We start from the raw sequence: 26,785 nt of genomic DNA on the forward strand, positions 1-26,785 counted from the left end.
GACATCCACTAACAATAAAACACGATTGATGTAAGGCCACCTCGATCGTAACCCACGCCTCTTTTAGCGAACTCTGAGGGAACAACCCCTCAATTGTGAAATGAAACGTGATTTTACAGTTGGGATAGGGAGCACAAGTTTGCTTGGAAATTCCTTCCCAATTTCCAGAGAACAATTCATTGTAAGGCAAGGAAAAAATTAGTTATCCGAGTTTGACAGCAAATAAATATCTATTCACTTGCATTTGATTCGGGCGACCCAGAGACCCAAATAAATGGACCAGGTGCATCGCCACAAAAGAAAACGCAGTTCAATAGCGGTTTCTAACGTCAGGGTCGTCAGGTAGAGAAGTGGGGCGGTTTAACCAAAAACGTATGATGTGAACGAAACTTGTAGCAACGCAAACAATAAAATAAGGGTGCACGCCAGGCGCCAAACAAGTGAGTTCAGACGCAACCTTTTTAAAATTAGTTTTATCCCTAGCACCCGCATCGAAGAGAACGGACAAATAAAGACAATTTTCTATCCAGGCTCCAAACAAGATTTTAAAAACCGTCTCTGACCACGTTTCTGACCACTCCAATCGATTTTCGAGGGTCGAATTCGGTAAAATGAATCATTTTTCCGTTAAAATAGTGCAGCGCGACGTGCCAACTTTTTTCCCCGCCAAAACAATATGAATTTGAGAGCTGTGCATGCGTGAGAGTTGGTTTGAGCACTTGCGGAGAGATATGATTCAATTCTTTGTTTTGGCTAAATTAATTCAAAAATCAAAAGAAAAATAAAAAAATCGTTCTCCATTGTTGCATACCCACCGGCAAACAATAAACCGTCAGTGTTCGGAGCCACCAACAGATGGCGCCACAGTATACTTTCGTAATAAATTTAATTTTTAGGCGTTTCCGCTGCGATTTAACACTCAATCCTGGTATTTGTGCATTACTTCACTTAACATACTTTCTTTTGACGTGCTGAAAACAAAAATCAGTTTAGCCAAATCGCCGGAGAACCGTCAGAAAAGGTTTATATTTCAAAAAATAGTTTCTAACGATTCTACAGCGATTGGCTGAATCGATTTTGGTTTTCAGCAAGTGAAAAGAAAGCAAATTAAGTGAAGAATGCATAGCAGCTAAGATTGAGTCTGAAATCGCAGCGGAAATGGCTTCAAATTAAATTTATTATGAAGGTACATTGTTGCGCCGTCTGTTGTCGACTTTGAACACTGTGACACCAAATAAAGGGATTCTGCGCAGCTGTTGTGAATTGTGTAAGATCTCCCACGGCGAACAGGTGATTTGGACCTTTTGGTGACCGACAAACAGGAAGATTATTCAATCTTTTTCTGTCAAAGATTTTACAAAAGTTATAATAAAAACCTCTAGTCCCAAGCACCTGTATTTTAGGATCAATGTAAAGCGAATAATAAATTCCATCAATGGAATTTTTTTATTCTCCCCTTCACTTTATTTTTGTATTGGATATATATTTCTCTTATACTTCTTTGCACCGTAGTTTGTAAGGAGAATGAAGCTTTACTCACCTTTGTCCTTTAAAAATTGATTGTTATGTAAGTGTTAAGCCTTTCATTATTTCTAAAGTATTTTGAAATCTTTTATTTAGTTCAAACCACCTGGTCTTTGATTATTGAACACAAATAAAATGTTTCTTTGCCACGAAATATTGTACAAATAAACATTTCATACCCGCCATTGAATTTAGGTGGACAGTTGAAAATTATTTGAAATGTCGGAGGTGATAAACAATTTTTTCTACAATTTTCTCCAAAATTTCCAGCGCATGGGCACATTTTATTGGCTTATTTCGATTCCTCTTGTCGAGACCTGTGCAACAAAGCCTTGTAAAAGAAGCTCTAAAAAATTTCCAGCCCTACTTTTTGTTGCTCTTTTTATTCCTGCCCGAGGAGAGGGAAGGGCGCGCACTGTGCTAGCACGAAATGCTGATTCCGAGTGCGAATAACACCACGAACGGATTGAATGGGCGCACCTGAGGCCGCACAGGGACCCAGCCCACCCAAGGGCCACTTGCCTCCGCACCGACGACTGCATTGAAACATTCGTCCCGTGAGGACAAATCACGCATGCTGCAAAGGTGCAAGGTGCAAAGCAGCACCTAGAGCTGTGCAGCCGGCATGCAGACGGTCGCCCGTCCAGCCACTGACTGCATAACTTCGGTGATCTACGAGAACCGGTGTGTCCACAACGATACACCCTAGACCTTTGTTGGATACAATTAACAATTTTCTCTACAATTTGCAATAAAAAAAGACTATGCTACAATAAAAAAATAATTTTCTAATTTTGTTTAAAATTTCCACCGCTTGAATACATTTTTTTTGCAGATTTCGATTTCTCTGGTCGAGATCTGTCCAACAGCGTGTAAAACCTTTTAGGAAAACTTTTTTTGGGGAAATAAAATCGGATTTCAAGTAAGGAGACACCTCACCATTTGCTACCACCTTTCTAAAAAAAATGTTCATTGCTGCTTTATTCAAATTTGGCTTCAACCAAATCTTAAGGATCAGTTCATGCATTCCCAACAAGCATTTCCAGGATTTTGAAGTGTCATCCGCTTTAAGAAGTGATAATAGTGACAATGGGAATAAGAGAAACATTAAAAATAAAAAATAATCTAGCTTATTGTTGGGCATGACAAATTTGACAGGCACAGATTGTTAAGGCAAAAGCTCCTGGGGAAATGTCAATGAGAAAATTATGACAAAAGAATCCATATTTCATTCCGTTGAGACAACCTCCCAGGTACACCGTTTTAACAGGCCGTTGTCGCATTCCTTAACAAGTCGCAAGGGAGAAAACACAAAAACACTAAATTCAAACGTAAATTGATTTTTTTTAGTGACAATAATGGAAAAATTCCTCTAAAACCAATCTCCGCACAACAATATTCGTGTCACTTCCAGCCCATTGGCTCTCAGAGGTATTCGAGTGTTTCCGGGCTGGCACAATGTGGTGAAATTATGACAAGAACTGCTGAAATAGCTGAACACCGAGGAGCTGATGAAAATGTATTTTTTACCAAAGGTTTAGTGGCTTTTAAGTTCGCTACTGTATAAATCAGCTGTGTGTTCCATTTTTTAATAGCAGGAATTAAAAATAATAGTTTCATTTTAGCCGACTGTTGTAAAAATAGCAATTTTGGGCCAAACCACGTTTTGCGAACATATAGTGTGCAATTTGGTGTCGAGAGATCGAAATGAGCGGTGTAAGTGTGTGTCGTGCCGTCGTGCCGCTGGCAATTTTTCCAACTTATTTAATTTGAATACACTTTCCTGCAGAATAACGAAAGGAAATGGTTTTTGTTTGCAACGCGCACTGAAATTACCCAAATTATCCTTCAAACCGCAATATGTATATTCCTCAATCACGCAAATTTGTCCCTAAACTTTTCTATTGTCGATGTAAAAAATGGGTTGCCTTCCAAAGAAGTTTTTGATACGACGGTCATTTAACACAAATTGAAATAGGCGCGATGTAAATTCGGGTGTAAAAAAATAGTCACAAGTGCTGGAAAAATCATAAATTTAAAGCAGACGCAATTTCCATAGAAAAAGGTCGCGCGCGCAGAGAATTTTCCATGCCAAATTGGATTTGCTGCCTGAGGAGAATTTGAAAAGAGCGCTGAGCAAATCGATAAAACACATAAGTGTATGTATTTCGCTGCGTCTGGCACTTTCCATATAAAAGCTCAACGATTTTGCTCTGTGAAACGTACTCGTGTATTCAATGGATAACGTAAAAGAGACTCGAGTTTTGCAGCGTTTAACAGAAATTTCCGCCAATGCCAACCTCAAAGTTCAGCGCATTGCCGCTTTTATCAGGATAAAGATAATTATTTCTATACCGAGATTTGCCCAATAATTGAGTTTTTTTTTATTTTATTTATAGGGAGAATAGCGAAAAAGGTTGCGTGTACTCGCCTATATATTAGAAATGGTAAAGCTACCTCACATGCAGCAACTAAATTTGTTCTAAATGAGCACCACAGTAAGTGTCTCAAACCCTTTAAAACTTTGGCGCATTCGTCATCGTTTAATTAAATTTAGCTGGTTTTTGTAACTTCGCAGCGGCTTTACGGACAAATATCAAAAGGCAAAATAGAAAGAAATCTCGTAAAAACGGCTTCAACTTCACAAGGGTTTGCCAGTTTAGTAAAATATGCACAGTGAAGCAAGATTCTGCATTTTGCCTTTCTTCAACAGCAGTATTTTCCAGGTTTTAAAAGTAAATATTTTTGTATATTATTGCAATTTTGTGATACTTATCGTTTAATGACCAATTTATTTGATACTAATTGTAAGCTCCGCGCGGAAATTAATTTAGAACATAGTTAGCTTTAAGCGATACTTCTTAAGAAAAACAAAATTAACATGCTTTAGAACTATTGCGGCAGAATATGTGTTAATTTTAAATGAAAACTAACACACTGCTGATGTTAAAATGCATTGAAAATAAAAGAAAAAATTAGTAAATTTTTGAGTGGGCAGACGCACGTGTCATCTTAATATCGGGTCCAAGGCGCGATCAAGCAATGAGATGAATTAAAAAAGTCGGGAGCACTAGGTAACGCTTTGGCTCGGGTAAACACGAGATATTTGAGCCAAACCCTATCTCAAAATTCGTCAGAATCGACTCTTTAACAAATAAAAAAAAATAATAATTCTGGGCTCACTTTGGCTCTCTGTCCTCCTAAACATTGTCTTAGAGACTTAGAGACGTTTTCGCCCGTTCTCACGTGCTTTTTACCCTCCATTTGTAAACTGGCCCGAGTAGTGAAAAAAGACATCCATAAGAATTTTATAGCCCTGTAAGTTGGACAAAAAGATTGCTTCCATGTCTAGCGACTGGTTAATATTGTGCGTGACGAACAGGATAGAGACACCAATAAACAAGTGAGTTTTTCATGACGCTATTGACATATTGCAATCTGGGTAAAATCTTCTGAGATTTATGTATAAAATTGTTATTATACGAGGCATTAAGCCACGGTTTTAACGACAATATGCTTTAAAAATATCATTCATGACCCTGACAAAAAAGTAAATGTAAGGGTAATAACATTACCTGAAAGAGAACTTTCAAAATAGAAGAAAACGAATATAGCGAGATGACCAGAGAGGTTGCGTGCTGCGCAGGTTGTACCGGCTGCTTCGCAAGTGAACGATTCAGGTTGCTCTCAGGTTCAGGTTAGTAGCAGTTTGGGCCACTTGGGCACACCAGATGGTTGATTGACGGACACCCCCTTCGTGCTCCGAAGGGAGAGAGAGCCAAATTGGACATTGGCCTGCCCCCACCACCCATCTCACGGAGGCCTATGGCCTTGAGGAAACGATCAGGTGGCAAAAGAGATTAAATACGCACAAAATGAAAAATCACGTGCACAGAAAGGAACCTGACCATTCCCTCATCGATATTTCAGGATCAATACAATCAAATGAGAAAAAATATACAAAAGGTTGACAAGCATTTCTATACCGAGCTATTTATTTGAAAAGAGATTCGACCTATAGCAAAATCTGACTTATTTTTGTATCTAAAGAAAGAAAGAAAGCATTCATTGAAAAAAAATTCCAATGGAAACGTCAGAGAAACAAAAGAAACGCTTTCTAGACGACTTGAAGCGTTTAAATGTGTGCTAATTGTAATTGTACATCAACAGCAACGAGTATATTTCTTTTTTCCACACAAAATTCGATCAGCCTGAGCGATAACGCGCTGCGCGGTGCAGTGCAGTGCAGAGAGCTATATTATAATCCGGCTGAATGGAAGCGAGAGAAAGACTTGGCTCGGCGTTCAATGAAATATTTATAGAAAGTGTTCTTTTTGCCATAATATAATTAACCTATGCACATTATTTACTCGTAACTTTCTAATGGCCCATTAATTACGGCTGAATCACGATGCAAATAATCCCTATAACGACTCGTGTTTCTAATATGTGTATATAGACACTCAAATTTGTTGTATTACATTAACGCTTCTCGTTTCTGACACGTGTTTTTGTGTGTACTCTGATCAAAAAGGTTGGCCACCGGAGCCGAATTCCCGTCTGGTGGAGTGCGGAGGAAAACTTACAAACGTGAAATGAAAATTCCTTCAGCTGATTAGCCCAGTAATTGGCGGATCGACCGTTAGATGGCACATCAGGCTAATAGAAACATAACTTAACACGCGGGAATTAAATAAATAGGTCGGCACGCCCCTTTTTCGACGCTTCTTGATTGGCTGCTGGACTGTCTCCTGATTGGCCACCATTATTTCGACGCCATATTGGCTTCCGACTTCTGACCAGCCATAACCAACACAGATCGCAACCCGGCCCCCGGTGGGAAAAACGACTGCGCGAAAGGTTTTTGATGCAGTGCTCAGTTTCAGGCAGGGTTCTGAGTTTTACCGACAAGATAGAAAAACCCGGTTTTTTGGGTTTTTCATTTTCATCTGAACATACTGCGCAGCTTCAAAATGCGCGAATATTGAAACAACTATAAAAAGTTAATTTAAGCACCTTGAAAGCCTCCAATTAATACCATTTTTTTAAATGACATAATTCTTTACGATGGCGAGGTTGTCTTCAGAAATAAATAAAACGATCTCTGACGATCAATTGGCCGTGAGAGTTAAGGAAAGGAATAAAAAATGCTATCTTAAGGATCGATTAAAGCTCATCGAAAGGCGCAATAAATTCCCCGTTTCAGACTGTGACATCATTGACGGAATGTGATAAAATCATCAACGAGTTTCCCCATCCCAAATCAGCGATTTTTACTGCACCGCCTCCAGGTGCGCGTCTGTAAAAACCTTTTTCTTAAAGCTTAGGACCAAGTTAACGTAATTGTACCCCGTTGAACTTTATTCATTTATTTTTGTAAAATCCATTTTTCTGTTTAAAAGATTTTTCCTTGAATGCAGATTATGGATTTTGAGAACTCCGAGAATCGCATTTAAATCGGATATTGTTTTGCTTCGAACCGAAGTTGGGTAATTCGGTTTTCCGAGAAGCGCTCCGAGCAAAGGGAAGGAGGGAGGGGGATATCATTTTCCTGCCCCGTGTGCCCCGATGGAAATTTTATTGACAAACGAGCTGGAGCAGCTAACTGTAGAGCAGGAGAAAATGAAATGTTGCATCCCTGTATGCTGGATTTTAAGAACGGTTTCGATGCTGTGGGGAGAAGAGAAGACGCTCAGTTGGTTGATAAATACGAATTCTTTCTTGCTCACAAAGGTGGGACAGGTGCGAGGAGCAGCGGCGATATTTTGGTTCTTTTCTAGTATGAGACACGGCCATCTGCTATCATTTGCATTACCGGCAAATGAGACACACAGACTTTGAGAGAGAGGATCCAGTTTTTGTTCATACACACAGCAATAATAAAGCCCACCTGGCCCACTCTTTTCGCCGGATCAGAGATCAAACGAACGAATCATGTTCTCGCGTCAAACAGCAGACGCTGCAATTTCGCACGTCGCACGTTGCGTCAAAACCGCGCCAAACACGCGCTAAAATTTCTCACTTCGTTCCAAAAATTGCCAAACAGGTTTAACACAAAATTTCTTTTTTCAATGGAAAGTGACTAAACGACAGCTTCCTCTTTCCCATTAACACCAAAGTGAATAAAAAATTAAATATATTGATTTTTAGTTCAATAGCTTGTATATCTTCTGAGATTGCGATTCAAGTAGGTTTGTTGGAGAAGGCCACGCAGCGTGCAGTGTATAGATCAGAAAAGCACCCCGCCATTTTTATTATTGCTCCCCTGCACCTGGCTCTTTTGTTAATTCATACACCCTTGGGAAACTATCCCACGCTTCTTGGGAAGGTGTTTATAAATAAAATGCATTCCCCAGTTGAAATCCGGATGGAATTGAAACCGTTTCGACAGTCCGCAGAGACTTGCTCCTTAAACTCTTATAAATCCATCACATAGTGGAAATCGCATTGTGGAAAATGTTTCACAAAGGAGATTATTTTATACTTCATTGGATTGGATTTGACACGTAAAAGGTTTAAAGAAAGGATAATCTATTTTTATTTTTGTGGCATAGTTCAAAATAGAGTATTCGCGCCATTTTACTCTCACACTTGTAAAAATAAATCATTTTATGGGCGAAAAGGGAAACAACTTACAAAAAAAAAGCTGACGAGGGAGAGGACCGGGGAGCCGGAGGTGGACAGTGATTAAACATGGCAGAAGAAATATTAATCGAGAATAACGATTTTCACAATTTTGTACCTTTATAAATCCGCGTAGTTTCGGTTTTTTAGGTCAACAAGAAAGAGGTATTATTGTTTACAGTACAACAATAAATCAATTCAATTTTTTTAAATTTTTATTTTTTCAGCTAATTTCTCTGGTCGAGATCTGTCCACCAGCGTATATTAATCCTTTTAGGGAAACTATTTGTTGAGAAATGAAATGAGTTTTCAAGCAAGGAAACAGCATTGAACCCACTTTCAATAAAAAATTCTACTTAGTTTAATTTTGGCTTTAAATGGATCTTAATGGACGTTTTGCATGCATTGGCAACAAGAATATTTCGGGATTTTGCACTGTCAATCCCTTAAAATACAGATTTGCCATTTTTTTGCTTTATAGCTTTGTTCTGTTTTAGTGTTGATTGCACATCAATTTGACAAATCGTGTTATAAAAATAGACACTGCTGCTTTATAGTCGGCAATGAGCCATGTTGCGCGTCCAATAAAATCAAGGGTTTACGCGTCTCAAGAGCCTGCGGCCCTTCTAAGGACCGTTGTTGCCCCGCAACAGGGTCGCTTTCTTTACTTCAAGTGTGTTAGTTGTAGTAGAACGGTTAACACTTTCCAAAAAATATTATTTGGGTAAATTCATCACTGCAATTAAATTGAGCAAAACGCAGGAATGAAACCTGCACCCTTTTGCATACCACCCGGTTTTTTTAACAGTTTTTTCCAATTTCTTGCGCAAGAAATGAATTTATTCCATTTTTCCCCTGTGAAAATCTGAACTTTGCGGTCGGAGTGGTCGAAACATCCTCGACTGTGCAGATTTTTTCTTTTCAATTATTGCCATTTTTATTTGCTGCCTCAATTTCTCCAAACGTCACTCTGACAATTTTTCAACTCAAGGCCACGAGCTGATAATTAAAAAATTATTCGAAAATGAGATGCAAACATTGCCTCCAAACAAAAATTGATCCAAAAATCGTTTTTACCACTGCAAATTTTTTTTAATTTGCGCGTTTTTTTTGCAACCTTGGCACCCTTTAACATCGCTCAAATTATCGCACAGAATTTATAAATGTGTCCAACAATTAATTTAATTACAAAACGTTGATAGAAAGAAAGATTGCGACAGAGAAAGACAGAAATGAGAATAAAAGAAGCAAAAATTTCCTGCAGAAAATAAATCGTGTTTAATCTGAGCAGAAGAATAAACCCCATTTTGTATTTTAACTGTCAACAAACCTCCATATTTTTCTTAAATAAGGCAGGGCAAAAGAGGAATGGACGAAAACCTATTTTGTGAATGTCCATTGTGGGATCTGATTGGAAAATCCTTTTATTGTGTAGGAGACGTCGATATTTGTTGACGACGCATTTGACAATGAAAACGTATACCTGCCCCTCCTGAAATTCATTGGTGAGAATCATTCTAGTTTACGACGGAGTTATTTTAAAAATGGAGCAAAGAAAACAAATATTGATTCTATCTTTGTGTCGAGAGAAATGAGGAATGAGGAAATTCAATCCTGCTTGAAAACAATCACGATCAACACTAAAAATGATTAATTTAAATACAATTTTCAATTTTCCGCCAGTTTCTAATAATTTTCTAATTATTTGCTTACGACCTCGACTTTAAAAATTGTCAGAGATACATTTTTGGAGAAATTAAGGCAGAAAATGGCAATTTAAAAGAAAAAATCTGCACAGTAGAGGAAATTTAGGCCACGCCGACCGAAAATTTTAGATTTTCACATGGGGAAAATGGAATAAATTAATTTCTTGCGCAAAAAAATGGTAAAAATTTGTAAAAATCAGCGGATGGTAAGCATAGTGAAACAAAAGATGTCATTCTCATTTCTTGCGGTTTGCATTCGCATTGTCAGTATACCAAAATTCGCGGTTTGCGGCGTTCGTTCAGGGTTCAGCGGAGGCTCTAAAAACTTCAACTTTGAAGAATGATGCATGTATGTACATATTATTCTTTCTTTCTTTTTCCCGTCGCTTGTAAAACGATTTTGCTGCAAATGAATGCCGGCAACGGGTTAAAAGGTCAACGTCCTGCGGGCGGGGAAGGAAGACGACCGACCGACCGACCGACAGTCTGCATTCATACGGAACGCCTCGGAAAATTTGTAAAACACGACGAACCAACCATCTTCTTTGAACACGAGGCTGCGAGATAATTTTGCGGCGATCGATCGCAGCTTAAATAAAGCAAATCGCGTTTGTCGTTAAAAGGGTGGAAAATTGGACGTCGGACGAGAAGCCCCGCGAGTCGGCGTAGAGAGAGAGACTCAGACTCTCTCTGCAAAGAAGAGAGAGATTCAATTTCAGTCGCGGAGCAGTTTCTTGTGCTCTCTCTCGCTGTGTGCCATAATTTTCAACTCGCGAGTCAATATTGATTCAAATGCATGACGTCATGTTTTTTGAGATAATAGCCTCTCTTTGCCTGGCTCTGTGTGTGTGTGTCTCTCTCTCTCTCTCTCTGAGTCTGCGGCAGGAAAATCAGATTCGGATACGGAATAGATAGATGGCGTAATTGGAGGGAAAAATTTATCGAGCCAATTACGAGCGAGTCCGCCCGCCCGCCCAACAATTAGGGAAAATTGTTACTTAATACGCACACAAAATAAATACGTGCGTGTATACATATATAATAAAAATTGTATTTATATACGAGTGCGCGCGCGGTCTAATCTATTCTGGGGCTCGGAACCGGTTTCCACGAGTAATTTCTTCTTTTTTCGACGTTTTATATTATATACTAGTTATGTGTGTGTAAAAGATAAAATATTATCGTGTGAGTGTACATACATACATACCTAAACGGTCGATCGTATAGGTACATATAGTATGTACAAGGCAATAACAGCCCTCCTCTCCCACTTGCGCTCGAGAATGATGTTGTTAGAAAATGCCATCGGTGAAATCATGGCGAATATAATAATATACGTACGTAATAAATCCTCTGGCCAGCCTACTTATTAATTGATTAATTATAATATCGGAAACCGATTAATTTGTACCACTGTTCTCGTTTGTTAACAACTTTGAAAGCAGCACCATGCAGTTTTATGTATGATACTTTTTTTTCGTTGGCGAAATCGGCGGCCGACCTTGACCCCATCAAATCTCATTTGCAATCCGAGGGACGCGCGCAAAATTCAAATCAGCAACTTTCTTTTCCGCGAAAGTTCACGTCATTGCCGATTTTGATGGTCATCGTGTTGTCCTACACGTGGAAAACGGTGAAAATTCAGAAATACGGGACCGAAAATCTCGGCCATTTTTAAAAGTGATTCAAAATTACACTTCCGAAATCGGATGTGACATCGCTTTAAGAGTTTCGTATTTAAATAAGAAACTCACCATGTCTTCGGCTCCAAATTTTTCGCTCTTCCGCAGGGTGAGACGTGATCAGGTAGAAAAACCTTTGATTCCTTTTCAAGGGGCACTAACAAAAGATTGTTTATGATCCGTGTATCTTCGACTCGTTTTAAATCAGACTAATGCACCAGATTTGAGCACGACTAAATTGTTTTCATTTCGGCGAGGTGGAGCTAAGCAGTTCCCCTCCTGGCCGACAGGGGCATTCCTAAAACCACGCCCGGAAACTGGTATAGAATAGAGTTTTCTCGGGACGTTCCTAGATGTCTCTCCCAAACAAAAAATGTGGCAAGGAAATTCTTGGGAGAAAGAAAAAGGCTTGCTGGTGCGCCATGTTTTAGAGCCAAAATTCAAACATTTTAAAGGCGCATGCGCGTTACAGATGGGTTAATTTGAGCGCGCTTAAATCCAGTATGGCCGCTATTTCAGTTCTCATCCTTTTGAGTTAACCATACATAAACAACTGTTTAGGAACGCCAAAACATAAACAAGCCAAAAAGCGTGTGTTTCTGGTGGTTTGCTAGATTTATTTTAATCATTGTCATGGCAGATTACGCGTTGGCAAAAACAGGAAAACTGAAACTGAAAGGAGAGAAGGAGAAAAGGTTCGACGAAACAAATTTATGCCGTTTCCCCAGACCTTTTTAGTTTGTTTATGTTCTTAGCACTAAAAAATAATCGTTCTTTACAGCAAGAAGAAAAAACGGAAGCACAGGAAGCACGAAGATGATAACGGAGAAAAAGATAGACAGTTGGACATTTTAAAGCACGGTAAATTTCAGTAATTTAAGTGACAAGCAGAATATTTTTTACTGTTTTCTTAGGTGGTTGGAAAGAAATTGATGGGTTCAGCGAACTAAAAGGCTCGGTAGCAATCGAGTTTGGAAATTCCGCATATGTGAAAGCCCTGGACAACGGTCTGTTTACTTTAGGAGCGCCTCATGATGATGGTAAAATTATTTCAATGCTCGAATTCTAAGGCAGTAAATTAATTTTATTTACAGGCGACGGTCCAGCTCCCGAAGAAGTGCTCACGGCTATCATTGTTAGCGAGACGAAGATCGCTTTGAAATCGGGATATGGAAAATACTTAGGGATTGACAAGAAAGGGGTCGTCACTGGACGCTCGGATGCGGTTGGTTCCATGGAACAGTGGGAGCCGATTTTTCAGGTTAGTGAAAAGTGACGTTGCTATTTTGGATCCCCTCTAAAAGCGCTCTCGCTGGGTAAAATAACAATTTCATCGGTAACGAGGGGAACTGAAGGGTTGCAATTTAAAATTATGTCAGAACCAAACACGAAAAATGAATACATTTTGAGAAATCGGTGAATAAATTTCGTGCTCTCGCACGAGTGACCACGTCCAGTCACTTGTCGCGGGCGAGCGTGCTGATTGGTCGTTGGGCACGCCTACTTTTTCAGTCACAACACTATCAAGAATTCTTGGTAGCGTTCAAATTGCGCCAAGGCTCAACAAACACCATGATTTTCATCGTCAAAATGATTGTTGCTCTTTACTTGCAACAAGGAAATTCGATTTTTTTAAGCTTTTGTGCAATTTTTGCAGAGAATTCTTGTTGTTGCAACTAAAAAAGTGGGCGTTCCCAGCAACCAATCAACGCGCTCATCTGCGTCTTGTTGCGCGAACTGAAGAGAACATTACGCCAATTTCTCGATATCTATTCATTTTCTGTTTTTATTTCTCACATATTTTAGAGAAAATCTTCTGCTTTCCATAAATACCGATCGTGCGAGTGCAATAAGCAGCCTACTGCCTGTCCACGTCATTTTATTTTCACTGTAATATCTGACATAGTTTAAGAATTCGCATTATTATGAAACTGCAGGAAGGCAAACTGGCCCTTCTATCTGCAAACGGCTCTTTTGTGACTTTGACTGAAGACGACTCCCTTGAGGCACTAAGCAAGACCGCGGGGCCGAGCGAAATGATAAGAATTCGCGTCCAGGTGGATGACGACGAAGCCACAGCCGCCAAGGCGGCGAGGAAAAACGAGGACGAAGGCGAAGTGTCTCAAGTAGAATTAAATTATGTGTACGCTTTACAGATATTTCTGTTTGTACTGGGATAACATTGACGTTGCTCCACAGGAAAAAATTCCAGAAATTCCAAGACAAGAAGATCCGATTGTTCACCGGCGAAATGGGAAATTTGACCAAGGCGAAGGAAGAGGGCACTTTCCACGAAACAATGCTGGACAGAAGAAGCAAAATGAAAGCAGATCGATACTGCAAATAAATGTTTCTTTTAATAAATATACGATGCAGAGACTTAACTTTATTCACACTGCTTAATGTTAACATTATCTTTAAGTCAAGATACATTACGAAGGGGACTCATGGATGCCTTGCTAAAAAAATCACATGTTCAGCACGGTCGAAGGGTTCAAAACCCCGCGCATTGTTTGATGCGAACACGCGCTTTCGTGATGTTTTTAATCAGCTGATGCGGGGGAGGGAGGACATTTCGGTATCACTTAAGATAACTCAAATAACACAGATATTTTGAGACTTGAATACTAACAAACAATCGGCAGTTTGCATTATTTGTGAGAGGCGAGCGAGGGTAAAACTTGAAATTAATATGCAGGAACTGATCATTTGAATGGCCCAGAAGCCACTTGAGGGAAAACGGCTGGTACGAAGATCTTGTTTATCAGAATTGACGGTACTTAAATTTAATATCAAAACACGCAGTCGCTGGTTCACACTTCCGATTGGTTCATGCTATTGTCTTTGCCGAGCCACTCTACAAACTCGTCAAGCAGGACAGGCCCTGCACCAAGAAAATATTAACAGTGAGGAATTAATAAACGTTGGGAAAGAACTTACAGGCTCCATCGTAGTCATAATTGGAGAGATCGTCACGCACGTAGCGCGTAAACTCGAGAATGTTGGCCCACTGATCCTTATTAATTACTTTGTACTTTGACTCGTCTAGAAACTTCATGAACTGAGGGAACAAATTCCACTGGTCCGCAAGCAAAACTCGCAGCATGCTTTTAGCTGTTTCGATTTCCAAACTTCTCTGATCTTTATCCTGAAAAAACACATGATTTTTTTTAATTTTAAGTCGTTCCGATGAGGCTTCATTTAGGCAAGACAAGACTTTAAATCAGTATTATGGAAGCAGGGTTGCATTTATTTGTTCACCACTGATTTTAAATAAATTTATACCGATTTTTGAGTAAAAATTCAAGTTTTCCATTTTTCCTCGGTAAAAAAATTTGCAGTCTGAGTAGTCAATTTCCTCTGCCGAACATTTTTTTTCTTTAAAATGGCCCCGATTTATCCAAAAATTTATCTATTAATTTTTCAAATTGAACCCTGGCGTCAGGGTAGCTCTCAAGCAATAAAAATCATTTCGTGTAGCCACTATATCGACGCTCACGTTCGTTCGTTCCGCGGAAAAAAATATCGACCGACCGACCGACTTATCGCCACCGGGAAAATTGTCTGAATTTGATTCTGACCACAACTATGTGTTCAACATTACGTCAGCTTCAATTCGAGTCCCGTGATGAAAAAAGTGGATTCAAATCTTCAAACAATTGATCGCGGCTGAACGTGCTGAATTTATTAAATTTGCAAGTTTCTCACCATTGGAACGGAAAGATTTTCAGAATATAAGCTTGTGAGGTCGTTAGGGTGCCAAATCAAGGTGTTTCCTGAGTGACCTGATGGATTCTAAAGGGTCGAATTGCACATATTTTGAAAGTTCTCGCCTTTGCTGAACGAACCAATACGAAGCTTGTCCAGCATCGTTTAAGTGGAAATTTAATAAAAATCGCTCGCTCAAAGGCGCCGCTGACACCAAGGTAAGATTTATTACCTGTTCCAATGGTCTTATTTGACCTCAGGAGTGACTCCCGGCATGTTCCGAAGTTGAAAATCGACCATTTATAAAATTTAGATATTTATCTCAAATCCCCTATGACCTCAAACAATACCCTTTTCCACAAAATCAGCTTCTTACAATTTTTTGGTCTAATTATTCTATTCCACATTTAAAAAAATGCTGTTGATGAGACATCCAAAATCAAAGAAAAATTCCAGAAATTGCGGTTCAATTTTTTTTAAATTAAGGCTGTCTTATCGGGTTTATTTTGGCTAAAAGTTTAGCGTTCAACGTAATCTTAATAATTCCACCCTAACACGATAAAAAAATCAGGATAAAATCAAATCTCCCTGTTTATCGGTTATCGCTTATTTCCAATCAGTTTTCAGTGGCTGTCTGGATTCGATTGCTCCCTCTAATCTAAAAAAGTGAAATTCAAGAACTTACTTTGGTAAAGTCAAACGAGTAGCGGTAAATACTCTTAAAGGTGGCGCTGTCTTTCAACAGATTTCTTAACGAGTCCAGCTTGTAACGCAGTTTCTCGATTGAGTCACAGCTGCGAAACATCAAATTAATCACAATCCAGCGAACCGAAAATTAAACAAGAAAAAAATACCTCATTTCAGTCATTCCCTGAAGCCATTCCTCTTGAGTGAAATAAGCCATTTGTTTAGCTTTCATCTTCCAGGCGAGCACGAGCATGACTATGTCCTCAGGTTTGACTTTTATGTCCGAGCAGAATTTTTCCACCCCGTCCGGACCTGCGAGACACCAATTTCGGAATTTGAAACAAGCAAACAAAAATTATTCGGTTCGGACTCACCCATAATATTGGGGTCGTCGTTTTGGCTGTACTCCTGAAACCACTTGAGGCACGCTTTCTGGTTGAAGACTTCAGGGGCACACTCATTTCGGCTTGCGCGGCGAGAGCTGCGGCCGAGTAGACAAAAAACAAATATGAAATATTATTGTTACCTCGTGAGTCGGGGCACAACCTGTCGTCCCCCATGCAAGAACAGAACCAAATGTTGCCCAGAGAGAAAAATTGTCCACGCAACCTCTTTTGTAACTCGAAAATTTATTATTAGCCAAGGCACGGGGGTGAGCTATTTTCAGCACCAAGTGCTGCCAACAAATTCGTTTTTATTTCAATTCAGCTAAGCGCTCACTGTTTGCATTTGCAGTCCCGGCGGAAATCGGCATATTGTGCGAAATAGCCGCGAAATCATAATCACATAGCAGAAATAGACCGATTTTAATTTTAAATAAATTCAAAATAAAAGTTTTTTAAATTTAAAAAATATTTTGATATGAAATATTTCACAATTCTGCGAAATTCCTTAGTGATTTAGGCTACAAACAGATGGCGCCACCGTCTTCTTCAGATTTAATGGCATTTAGGACTCGTAGGAAAACAAATTTTTGACATTAAAAAAAAATAAATACTGTAATTGGCTGGACTGATTTTTGTTTTCAGCTCATCAAAAGAAATAATCGTTTTTAGTTTACATGATTGCGTCTCTTGTCTTTAAATCGAAATTAGCCGCTGACGCCATCTATTGGTGGCTTCGAACACTATATAAGAGCATTCATTCTCAAGTGAGATGAAATTAATACTTACACTGTGGTGCTCCTACCCTTTTTAGGGGGTGGAGGAGATGACAGTCTGGACTGGACAAAGGAACTGACGCGTTTCTTTCCCCTTGGCATCTCGAAAAAACTTGTACCTTAACCTGAAATGAAAATTTATTCTCCTGGTTAAATTATTGTGCTCAATTTTTAGCGCTAAACATCTGTAAAATTTAAATCAGCTCCGAAAGCCCCTTAGTGTTCTAAACTGCTTTTAGATGGCGCCAGCGGTTACTTCAGATTTTAATGCACTTCCTGATTCGATTTAAAACGCAATCCTGCTGCATGCGATGCATTTAATTTTAATTTCAGCATTTATTTCAAGGGCAAAATGCACAGCAGCAGGATTGAATTCTTTAATCGTGACTAAATTTCCGCAAAATAGGAAGAATACGGTGGCGCCATCTATTAGGGCTTTCGCAAAATGGTGAATTATATGAACAAATTATTGATCCTGTAGGAAAATATGATGATTCCCGGCTTTACTATTTCCCCTAGAGAAACCCCCGGCCCTTTGGCACCCACGCAAATCCATCACAAGAGCTTTTTGTAAGATCCCGAAAATAAATTGTTTAATTTTGTCCCCCGCGTGAATTGTAAACACTTACAAATAATTAAAAAATAATTTAACGACATGAGAAAAACGAAAAACAAGTGTTTAAATTTACAAAATAGAGTTCTCGGCAGCGCCCCGACACGATCTTTTTTTGCCTTTTGTTCACAAGTCAAGGTCAGCCTGCTTTTTGCGTTTTCCTTCGCAACTGGTGACAAATGTAATGACGAAGCTCCTGTTCGTTTCTAAATATTTATCAGATACATAAATATATAGTTTAGGGTTTCAGCTACGCTGACATTGGTCTGTCAACGGTAAGAGGAAAAGTCGCGGCCGAGAACGGAGAATTCTCGAAAGATAAATGATCAGAGAATAAATTGCCCATGCCCAAAATGGATGAAAGTGCGTTCGTGAGATGCTCGCCAATTCATGTCCGGTTTTTCTGTGCGAATGTCCATTTGCAGACAGCTATTATGCTCGACATTCAACCGGCGAATGCGCAAAAATTGTGTTCAAAGCCGGCTAAACACAATTATTCTATGTACTCGAGATGGTTAAATAATCTTCTCTGTCTCCATGGGAGTCGCGACGTTCGATTAATTTCCCGATTTGAACGGATTTGCGGGCGAGCTGGAAAGCGAAAAGTACGTGAATGGTAATATACCTTAATGGAAATTCGTTGGAATTTGTGCGGGTCCGGGGAAGATCACAGTCTGGAGAAAATCAAAGGGCGAGTTGAGCCAAAATGCAAGAGCTTTCGGTGTACGAATGGTGTTTGTCTACCATGTGTATGGTAAAGACGAGCGGGCCGCTCATTGGTAGAAACAGCTGGCCGCTGTTGATAAATGGCGGGAAGCACAGATGGCGCAACGTGAAACGAATCCGCACATTTTATTCGCGCGCGGCCTTCCTAAAAACTATATTAGCAAGACCAAAAAGGCTTTATTGATAAATGGAAAAAAGAGAGTACATATCGAAAATCTTCCAATAACCGGATCAATGCCCTCAAATGTTGGTACCAAGTTCGGATGCACTACGCGGAATCTGATTATTGAAATAGAATCGCAGAATACATAATTGGATTAGGTTAGCTACTGCAGATATTTTATTTCAAATAAAAACTGAAGTCTATATAGATAAAAACGAGAAAATAATATTTATTAGGGTCAGAGACCAAGTCTTGTCGGTCGGGTGCTCGAATTATCTGTTATATTTTATTTCTTTATTCAGCACCGACCGTTTCGAATTTCTTATTTTGCAAACTCCAAACTCGGGTCCCAACTATCAGCATTCCAAAAATTATCATCTCGATTTCCCCTGACTAACTGAATAGTTTACGGGGGTTGTAACCTTAGCCCCTTTCAACCCGTTGTTCATTTTTCCAAGTAAGAATGTGCTCAAAAGCATTTTCCTGTTTTAAAAACATTTTAGCGATTGTGGGTAAAAGGTAAGCACCACCAAGAACCCTTTAGCTGGTCAAAGGAGGTCGAGACTAGTCCATCGGTGTTGATTTTGGCAATTCTAAATGTGAGAATAAACAAAGCTATATCTCTCGCGCTATAGGAAATAGACAATATTTTAACCTGCCTTTTAGTTTCAGGAGGATTGTCACAAATAAAACGAGCTAGGTTTATTGCTAAGAGGAAGACTGTAATTTACTGTTGGAAAAATTTAATTGAGAAGAAATCGGCTACGTTAATTTGTGCATGCAGGAAAACACCAAGTTAAAATTGGTGGGAAAAATCTGCAAAAGGAAAGTGACTTTACATTAATGGGCGGGGGAGGAAAACACCAGTTTAAGTCGGTGTAAAAAAACTGCCAAAGAAAATTGGCTTTAATATAAATTTACTTTAAAATTTTTTATTTAATTATTGCACAAATTCCAAATTTACAAAAAAAATGCGGGGGAATGAAACTGGAAACGCGACGCGTTCGACCCGTGATGCAAAATCACGCATGCTGTAAAGGTGCAAAGCAGCAAGAAGTAGCGAGTCGGACTAAAGCTGTGCAGACGTTCGCCATTCCAGCCACTGACTGCACTCAATGTTGCTTAACTTCAGTGATCTAACGAGAACCGGTGTGCCCAACACGATACACCCTGCAGACCTTTGTTTGATACAATTAACAATTTTCTCTACAATTTGCAATAAAAAAGTCAGCCAGCTCTGACGATTGCGAACTTCTCGCATTCATATTGTTTTGGCGGAAAAAAAGTTCGCACGTCACGCTGAACATTTTTATTCGGAAAAAATACCAATTTTGCCTAATTCGACCCTCAGAAATAGATTGGTGTGCTCAGAAAATTCGTCAAAGACAGTCTTCAATTCGTTTCTACATTAATTTAATTAGTTTTGCTAATTGTAAACTACTTCAATAGGCAATAAACCGTCATCCCTTTGATCGCGTGTTGAGCAATCCATTTTAATCTCGGCTGACGGCTGATGGAAGCATTTTGATGCCTTCGAGTCGACTCGGCGGCGAAGGAAAGGGGACCACCTGTGGCTCTTATCCGCTGCTCTTGCCTGTGCGGCGGCAGACGCGCAGACTGTGTGTCAGCTTTTAAGTGACGAGGGTGGTGCGCATGCAGATAGTGCGCCTGCCAGCGGGCGGTGGAGGCAAGGGTGGCTGCCGACGCCGACCCACCGCATTTCACGGACACCCCTCGCGGCGGACGCACGCACCCTCTCCAGCAGCCGACCGCGTGGCTGTCGCTTTCATCTTTCGGCCCTCTCGCAGGCACGCAAAACTTATTCAAATAGGAGACACACCAAAATAGCAGTCAACATGTTACCTGGGGTGAGTTGATCAACATTTCTCTTCAGCCAGGAATTGATGTGCAAAATCCTTAAATATTGTTATTGCTAATGATTTTTAACTGTCTCCTTACTTGAATTCCTATTTTATTTCGCAACAAAGAGTTTCCCTAATAGGTTGTTGCACAGATCTCGACTAGAAGAATTGAAATGTACCCAAAAATGTGGTCGAGCGCTAGAAAATTTGAATATTTTTCCTTTTTCGATTATAATGCAAATTATCTATCAACTGCTTATTGCATGCAACGATTCAGACAGTTTTCAACTGTCACCCGGTATTGATCCACTTTAAAATTGAAAATTGTCTAATTTAGGCAATTCAAGAGCTAGGCTTGCTGTCAAGACCCGGGATTCAGCTGAAAAAACTATTGAAAAATAAGGGAATAAAATGTGTCAATATAGAATGCATTTTTGGCAAACAAATATTTCATGATCTGGAATTAAATTAAATAAATTTCCTCAGAGAGAGAGAGAGAGGCCAATTTTGGGTCAAGTGGTCAGCCGCCAGGACACATTTTAGGTCGTAAAATAAAATTGTGCTTGGAGTTCAAAACTCTGAAAATCAGATGGGATGTTTTAAATCGGCCTCTGCGTTGGCCGTCAGGAAATGTCCCCCGCTGGGAAGCAGTTAAATTCCAAATTTTACCGAATTTCTGAAAATTGATATTATTTTTTTCCGTTTATTTCGTTCCCTTTCGTTACGATCTATCCAATTATGTGCAAATTTCAAGGAAAAATCCCTGATAAGGAGACAATTTATGCTCGCCTCTTGATTGGCTTGCAAAATTTGAGCTGCTTTTCCCTTTGTTAATTCACAATGTATAGTTAATTATGATCCAGCCGGCATTCGATGAAAACGTGTCGCACAGAAAATTAATACTCGCTCACGTAATGGTTGGGATTCGCGATAAGAGCCGTAGGTTATCGCGTTGAAGCGCGTTCGTTCGTTGGTTGCAGGTTTGCGTAATTCGAATCCGCGCCGCTTCCCTCTGGGCCGATTACGTATTTCCACGAATATGACGCTGCATGTGTATCCTACCTTTTGAACTACACATGTAATTGTTGCAGCAATTCTGCGCATCACGTATTATATGTATAACAAGGTCTTCTAGAATAAATATATCACAAGATTGCAGAACAAATGTTCATATTAACTTGAATAACAACATTTTAGCTAATTAAATGCAGGAATTTTTGTCAAAATTATCGAGCATTCCAAACATTAATATTGGATTTAAAAAATGTCCATTTTCCCGTTGCCTGTTTTTAGAAACGATTATGATATTTTGCTGCAAGGGCAGGAGGTGCTCCTGGCGGAGGAATGCGCGACGGCATGTTTCTCATCTCTCTGAATTTTTGGAATTCGTGTTGTTCGTACAAGCGTACGACGTCACGTCGTCAAAGAAGCAAAAGCTTGACTAAAAATGGAAATTTCCAGTTCGCTGTTGACTTGTGGTACGCGCAGCCATGCGGAGAATTTGTTACCAAACTTCAAACTGCCAACTTTATGCCAGTATTTATTTGCGAGCGAAGTTTTAAAATTTTAAATATGTCTCAAAATCCTGGAAAATCCTCGTTGCCAATATATGAAATAATCATCCCTTAGGATTCAGTTGAAGCCAAAATTGATTTAAGTAGCTGTTGTAAATTTCAAGAAATCCGATTTTATTGCCCAAAAAAGAGATTCCCTAAAGGGTTTCACACGCTGTTGGACAGAAATCGACGAGTGCTGGAAAATTAAAAAAAAAAAGAATTTCTATCGCATCAAACAATTCAAATAATTTTCAATTGTCGCCCTGCATCGTTCCACTTCAGATGGAATTGAAGATACATTTTCTCCTAGTTGTCAGAGAAACACATTATACGCGATAAAATTGCATATACCTGCAAATTCGATTTGTGACTCGCTATGCGTTTCTGACGCAAAAGTTATTACGATAGGTAATGTGAATCATGAGATACATACAATGAATACCAATCAGATTATTAATACATAATCACGGAAATGGAAACCGCGGCTTCATTTCCAGTTCGAGGAAATACTAGAATACATAATGTATTGATATAGTCTCTGTTTATTTATTTTTTGTCTGAAGCGACGACAAAAAGTGCAATCATGATTGTGGTGACGTGTCGCGCGCGTCAGCTGCACCTGTTGCACGACAAATCAATGTTTTTGTATGTGCAGCATGCCGAATTGCGAGACGCAATTTTGTTTCGCAGCGGCGCCAGGTAGAGCGAATTCCATTTTGGCAAAATGACAAGGCAACAAGCGATTTGCGGCACAATAGGCTCGCGGCTTAATTGCCTGTCAATCATGCGCAGAGGGATTTGCACTAATCGAGCTGAAATGTATACGCGCGCGTGTGTAGTTGATAGGTACACAATTGATGGGCCGTACGGCGTTCATTGTCCCCCGACCGCAATATGCTTGTTAATTTGCTCTGCGCTCGCCGTTGACCGCTGTTTTTTTTTTTTAATAAGCAGCATTCGATACAGATTTGCATATAAATTGGTGATCAATCGAAATAAAGCTTTTGATAAAACGGAAAAATTATTATTTCCTCAAATGTGTGGCACTGCAGTTCACTCCAACCTCTAATAAGCATTCAAATCGATTCCTGAGGGTCGAATTAGGTAAAGTGGACATTTTCCCCGTCCAGTGCGACGTGCGAACTTTTTTTCCCGCCAAAACAACATGAATGCGAGAAATGCGCATGCGTCAGAGCTGGACGGATCTGAGATAGAAGTCATTCGTACTCTGCAAGTGCTCAAACCAGCTCTCACGCATGCGCACTTCTCGCATTCATATTGTTTTGGCGGGAAAAAAAGTTCGCACGTCGCGCTGCACTATTTAACGAAAACAACATACATTTTATCTAATTTGACCCTCAGGAATCGATTGATGTGCTCAGAAACTTCCTCAAATAACAGTATTAAACAAATTTGAATTCCTAAAGTCGCGATTTCAACCGAATTTATGATTTCTAGGCAATTTGTTGTACATCTCTGCTGCGCAGGTTGCATAACCTTTTAGTGCTTACACAATTTACAAGCGAGAGAGCTTTAGAAATTATTATTTACTTTCTTCAAATCTGTTCAAAACAAAGAAAAAATCACATTAATTGAGATAGTAGAAAGTTTCATAGCACTTTTGCCATTTTTGCAACAAAAAGCAGTGTGCAAAAAACAAATTATTGACGGGACGTTTAATGCGCGCTGCTCGGGATAACCTTGTTTGCAAGATTAAATCCAGCATGAGTGAATCTTCAGTATTCTATGCTGCAAATTTGATGCTCGGCGGAGCGAATCCGGCGGGAGTGGGCAGGAAAAGCGAGCACAGGCATTGTTGTTCATCCGCGCAATCACAATGAATAATTGACTTGTCCGCTTCGCCCCGCCAAGGTCGCCCGGTGTGAATAATTGAGCGGCCCTCCACAAAATTCTGGAAAGAGACCGACGAGCGGCACAAAAGAAAGTTCGTTGCCAGACGGAAACCTTTTATCTCCTCAGGCACTTGAGCAGCTAAATGCCTCCGCCGATGAAGTTTTTTATTTCCTCGAGATCGATTCGACTTTCCTCCTGAGTTTTCCTCCTCTTTTCGCGGTAATTGCTTATAAAAGCTGCCGTCGAAAATGGCACACGTGCCACGAAGATACAGATCTTTAACAAGCCGCGGACTCAAAAAGTCACCGAACGCTATTATGCTCCATAAGAAATTTTTGCATTTAGTAAATTGCTTACCATTCTGCTGCAGCTTTAGTTCGATGAGCTGAAAACCAGTTCGATTTCCATTTGACGTCGATTTAAAATCGTAGGAACGCATTGGAAATTGATTGAAAATGTTATAAATGAGATTGAAAACACGAAAATTAGAAAATTAGAGTTAGCTGCAAGAATTCTTTGCTTGTAAAATCCTCGACGCTGATTGGCTCACGCAACACTAACGTCAGCAGCTCCCGCGCAATTTAAAATACATGAGTATGCTGTTGCAAGGCCGAGGGAGCTGCTGACATGCGCGTTGCGTGCAGCCAATCAGCGTCGAGGATTTTAAAGCAAAGAATTCTTGCTACTTTCTTAGATTCCCGTGAATTCCTTCACAGTTATATTAACTTTTAATGCGTATCTGTGATTAAAAATGGATAAATCAACTCATCATCTGGAAGTAGAGACAAATAACAATCGGTTTTCTGTTCATCAGGGGAAGAATGGCTTAGTCTCTCGAGTCCACTTGTCTCTCACACAAAGCAAAAGTCCTCACGAGAGAGGGTAGCTGGAATAAAGCCGTGTTTTCGCGGTTAATTGTTCCGCCAGCTCAATTAGCGTGCAAAGTGTCTTTCCGCCGCTGTGCTGCCGAGCAAACTTTTTCTCCGCGGAAATTAAAACACCAGCTTTTGTGGCAGCTCCGCGCGCGCGAGATGAGAATGAATTTTCTGCTGCACCATTTTCTCATTTGCTCTTGCTGCCCGCACCTGATTATCCTTTCCTCTTGTGCCACTTTTTAATTATGCTGCAGCCGTGTCACAAAGCGTAATATGATTAGCCCCGCCGCTTGCTTAATGGCTCATCAGGATGCAAGTCGCGGTCGAGGGTTACTTGCATTCCTTACACTTAAATATGCGCTGAATTGAAATTCTGGTCATCCCCAGTAATTAATTAATCCAAATTGCATTAGCATTTAAAACGAAAGAGTTCTATATTAACGCGATTTTTAAATAAATTTTTACAAAATATCAAAACACCGGAGGCCGGGTTGCGATCTGTGTTTGTTCCCGCCGGTTAAATTAACTTTTTGATAATGAAATCAGTGAGTTAGATAAATTGCCCATTTAGAAGCTGCGCACTAAACTTGTGTGCTTCTTAAGCATGCGCAGTGTGCTCAGATCGCTTCTAAATCTCACAGGGAGACTGAAACTAATCACTGCGCATGCGTTAACCAAATCAAAACCTTCTGCGCAGTCGTAATTCCCACCGGGGGCCTGGTTGCGATCTTGGTTTGTTTTCCCGCCGGTCAGAAGTCAAAATGGCGTCGAAATAATGGAGGATAATCCAGTCGGCCAATCAAAAGCGTTGAAAAAGGGGCGTGCCGACCTAATGATTTCATTCCCGCGTATTTTTTTGTTACATTTCCATCAGCTTGATTTGCCATATCTAACTGTCAATTCACCAATTACATTTTTCGTTTGCAACTTTTCCGTCGTACTCTACCATTGATTTCAGATAAATTTGGTCGCAAATTCTTAGCGATCAAATTTTAGATGCACTTCTTGGTTTTACTTTATTTTGAGATTTGCAAGTAATCCCGTATCCCACAGGCCAGATGGGTGCTTGTATATATGAAGCCCATTTCTGATGCTAATACCGCATGAAAATGCGTTTGCACCTGCGAATTCCCTGTGTTTTCCCATAGCCAGCACCATGCCGCGCTTGTTTACGGCGACTTTGCGCAGGGTCTGCCGGTCTACATACCTCCATAAATTGAGCAAAAAGAAAAATAGCTGCTACCTACCCGCATATGTTGCATTTATAAGATAAAGAAGAAAAAAGTGTGTTATTTACATCGATTTCCCGGCGTGGCGGTGGCGGCTCGATCATAAAAAAAGACACTCGGAATACACGACGTGCTTTATTTTCCAAACAGCAGCAGAGCTCGAGTTTTCTACATCTCCGTTTTTATAAATAAATATATCCTGCTCTCCTCTTTGCGACGGCGAGAAACAAGAAAATAAATGCACGCGAGAGAAGGCCGCAGTGGAATCTCTTTCTATTATAAATACACCTCTATCGCTCCATAAATCTGCCTGCGCGGATGCTGCGCGGCGCGCGCGCTCCCAGGGGACGCGCGACGAAAATCTCGAGAGATGCTTTTCCTGCTGTATAATTGCCAGCGCGCGTTTGCAATATGCAGTCGCGGAGACACGCGCCCCGCGAGCATCATTAATGGGCGCGTGCCGCACACCGAATTGCGCGTTCGGCTCGAATTAATGCCTCCGCTAACGAGTGCGTAATTAATTTCCTCTCACTTTCCGTTTCTGCTCTTTCGCGCGCGACTCGCTTGATTTATCCTGTTCTTGCTTCCTCGCAGGATGCTTTTGATTTCCGCCGTTGCAAATTGTTATCAAACGAACGAGCACGAATTATTTCACTAACACACAGCAAAACTTTAAACAATTAAAATCACGATCACAATAGGGGCCGGATTCACGCGACGCGCAGATATGGCGTTTGGTAGAGCACGGCGGGAAAGTTTCAAATTAAATGAAAATACATTCAGCACAATGAATATTTTTGTAGTCATTCCTTTACTA

The 26,785-nt window shown here is 40.1% G+C and overlaps 3 protein-coding genes across 5 annotated transcripts in view; 1 reads left to right on the top strand and 2 right to left on the bottom strand.

The window, feature by feature from the left end:
- LOC135940693 (TOX high mobility group box family member 4-A-like) overlaps positions 1-26,785 on the bottom strand; it is a 110,693-nt gene that overhangs the window by 22,870 nt on the left and 61,038 nt on the right. Inside the window, exon 1 of one of the 2 annotated variants that reach the window (XM_065485690.1) lies at positions 11,609-11,837. The exons of the other annotated variant lie outside the window; for it this stretch is intronic. Coding sequence (XP_065341762.1) covers positions 11,609-11,611 — 3 coding nt within the window. The 5' untranslated portion in view covers positions 11,612-11,837. Of the gene's footprint in view, positions 1-11,608; positions 11,838-26,785 lie in introns of those variants that run through there. 2 annotated transcript variants of the gene reach the window in all.
- FRG1 (FSHD region gene 1) lies at positions 12,071-13,925 on the top strand. The gene is made up of 6 exons (XM_065485694.1): positions 12,071-12,231; positions 12,318-12,397; positions 12,451-12,576; positions 12,631-12,797; positions 13,474-13,679; positions 13,736-13,925. The coding sequence occupies exons 1-6, from the start codon at positions 12,170-12,172 to the stop codon at positions 13,881-13,883; spliced, it is 789 nt and encodes a 262-aa protein (XP_065341766.1). The 5' UTR covers positions 12,071-12,169; the 3' UTR covers positions 13,884-13,925.
- On the bottom strand, positions 13,471-18,470 carry SCCRO4 (DCN1-like protein SCCRO4). 2 transcript variants are annotated; one of them, XM_065485695.1, is made up of 7 exons: positions 18,329-18,470; positions 17,104-17,215; positions 16,306-16,412; positions 16,099-16,243; positions 15,930-16,038; positions 14,477-14,684; positions 13,471-14,420 (listed from the first exon to the last, which is right to left on the bottom strand). In XM_065485695.1, the coding sequence occupies exons 2-7, from the start codon at positions 17,190-17,192 to the stop codon at positions 14,350-14,352; spliced, it is 729 nt and encodes a 242-aa protein (XP_065341767.1). In that variant the 5' UTR covers positions 17,193-17,215; positions 18,329-18,470; the 3' UTR covers positions 13,471-14,349. The 2 variants fall into 2 exon arrangements, with proteins under 2 accessions (XP_065341767.1, XP_065341769.1); XM_065485697.1 differs by lacking the exon at positions 18,329-18,470 and adding an exon at positions 16,478-16,607.

The sequence above is a fragment of the Cloeon dipterum genome, chromosome 3, assembly GCF_949628265.1.
Source record: "Cloeon dipterum chromosome 3, ieCloDipt1.1, whole genome shotgun sequence".
NCBI lineage: Eukaryota > Metazoa > Arthropoda > Insecta > Ephemeroptera > Baetidae > Cloeon > Cloeon dipterum.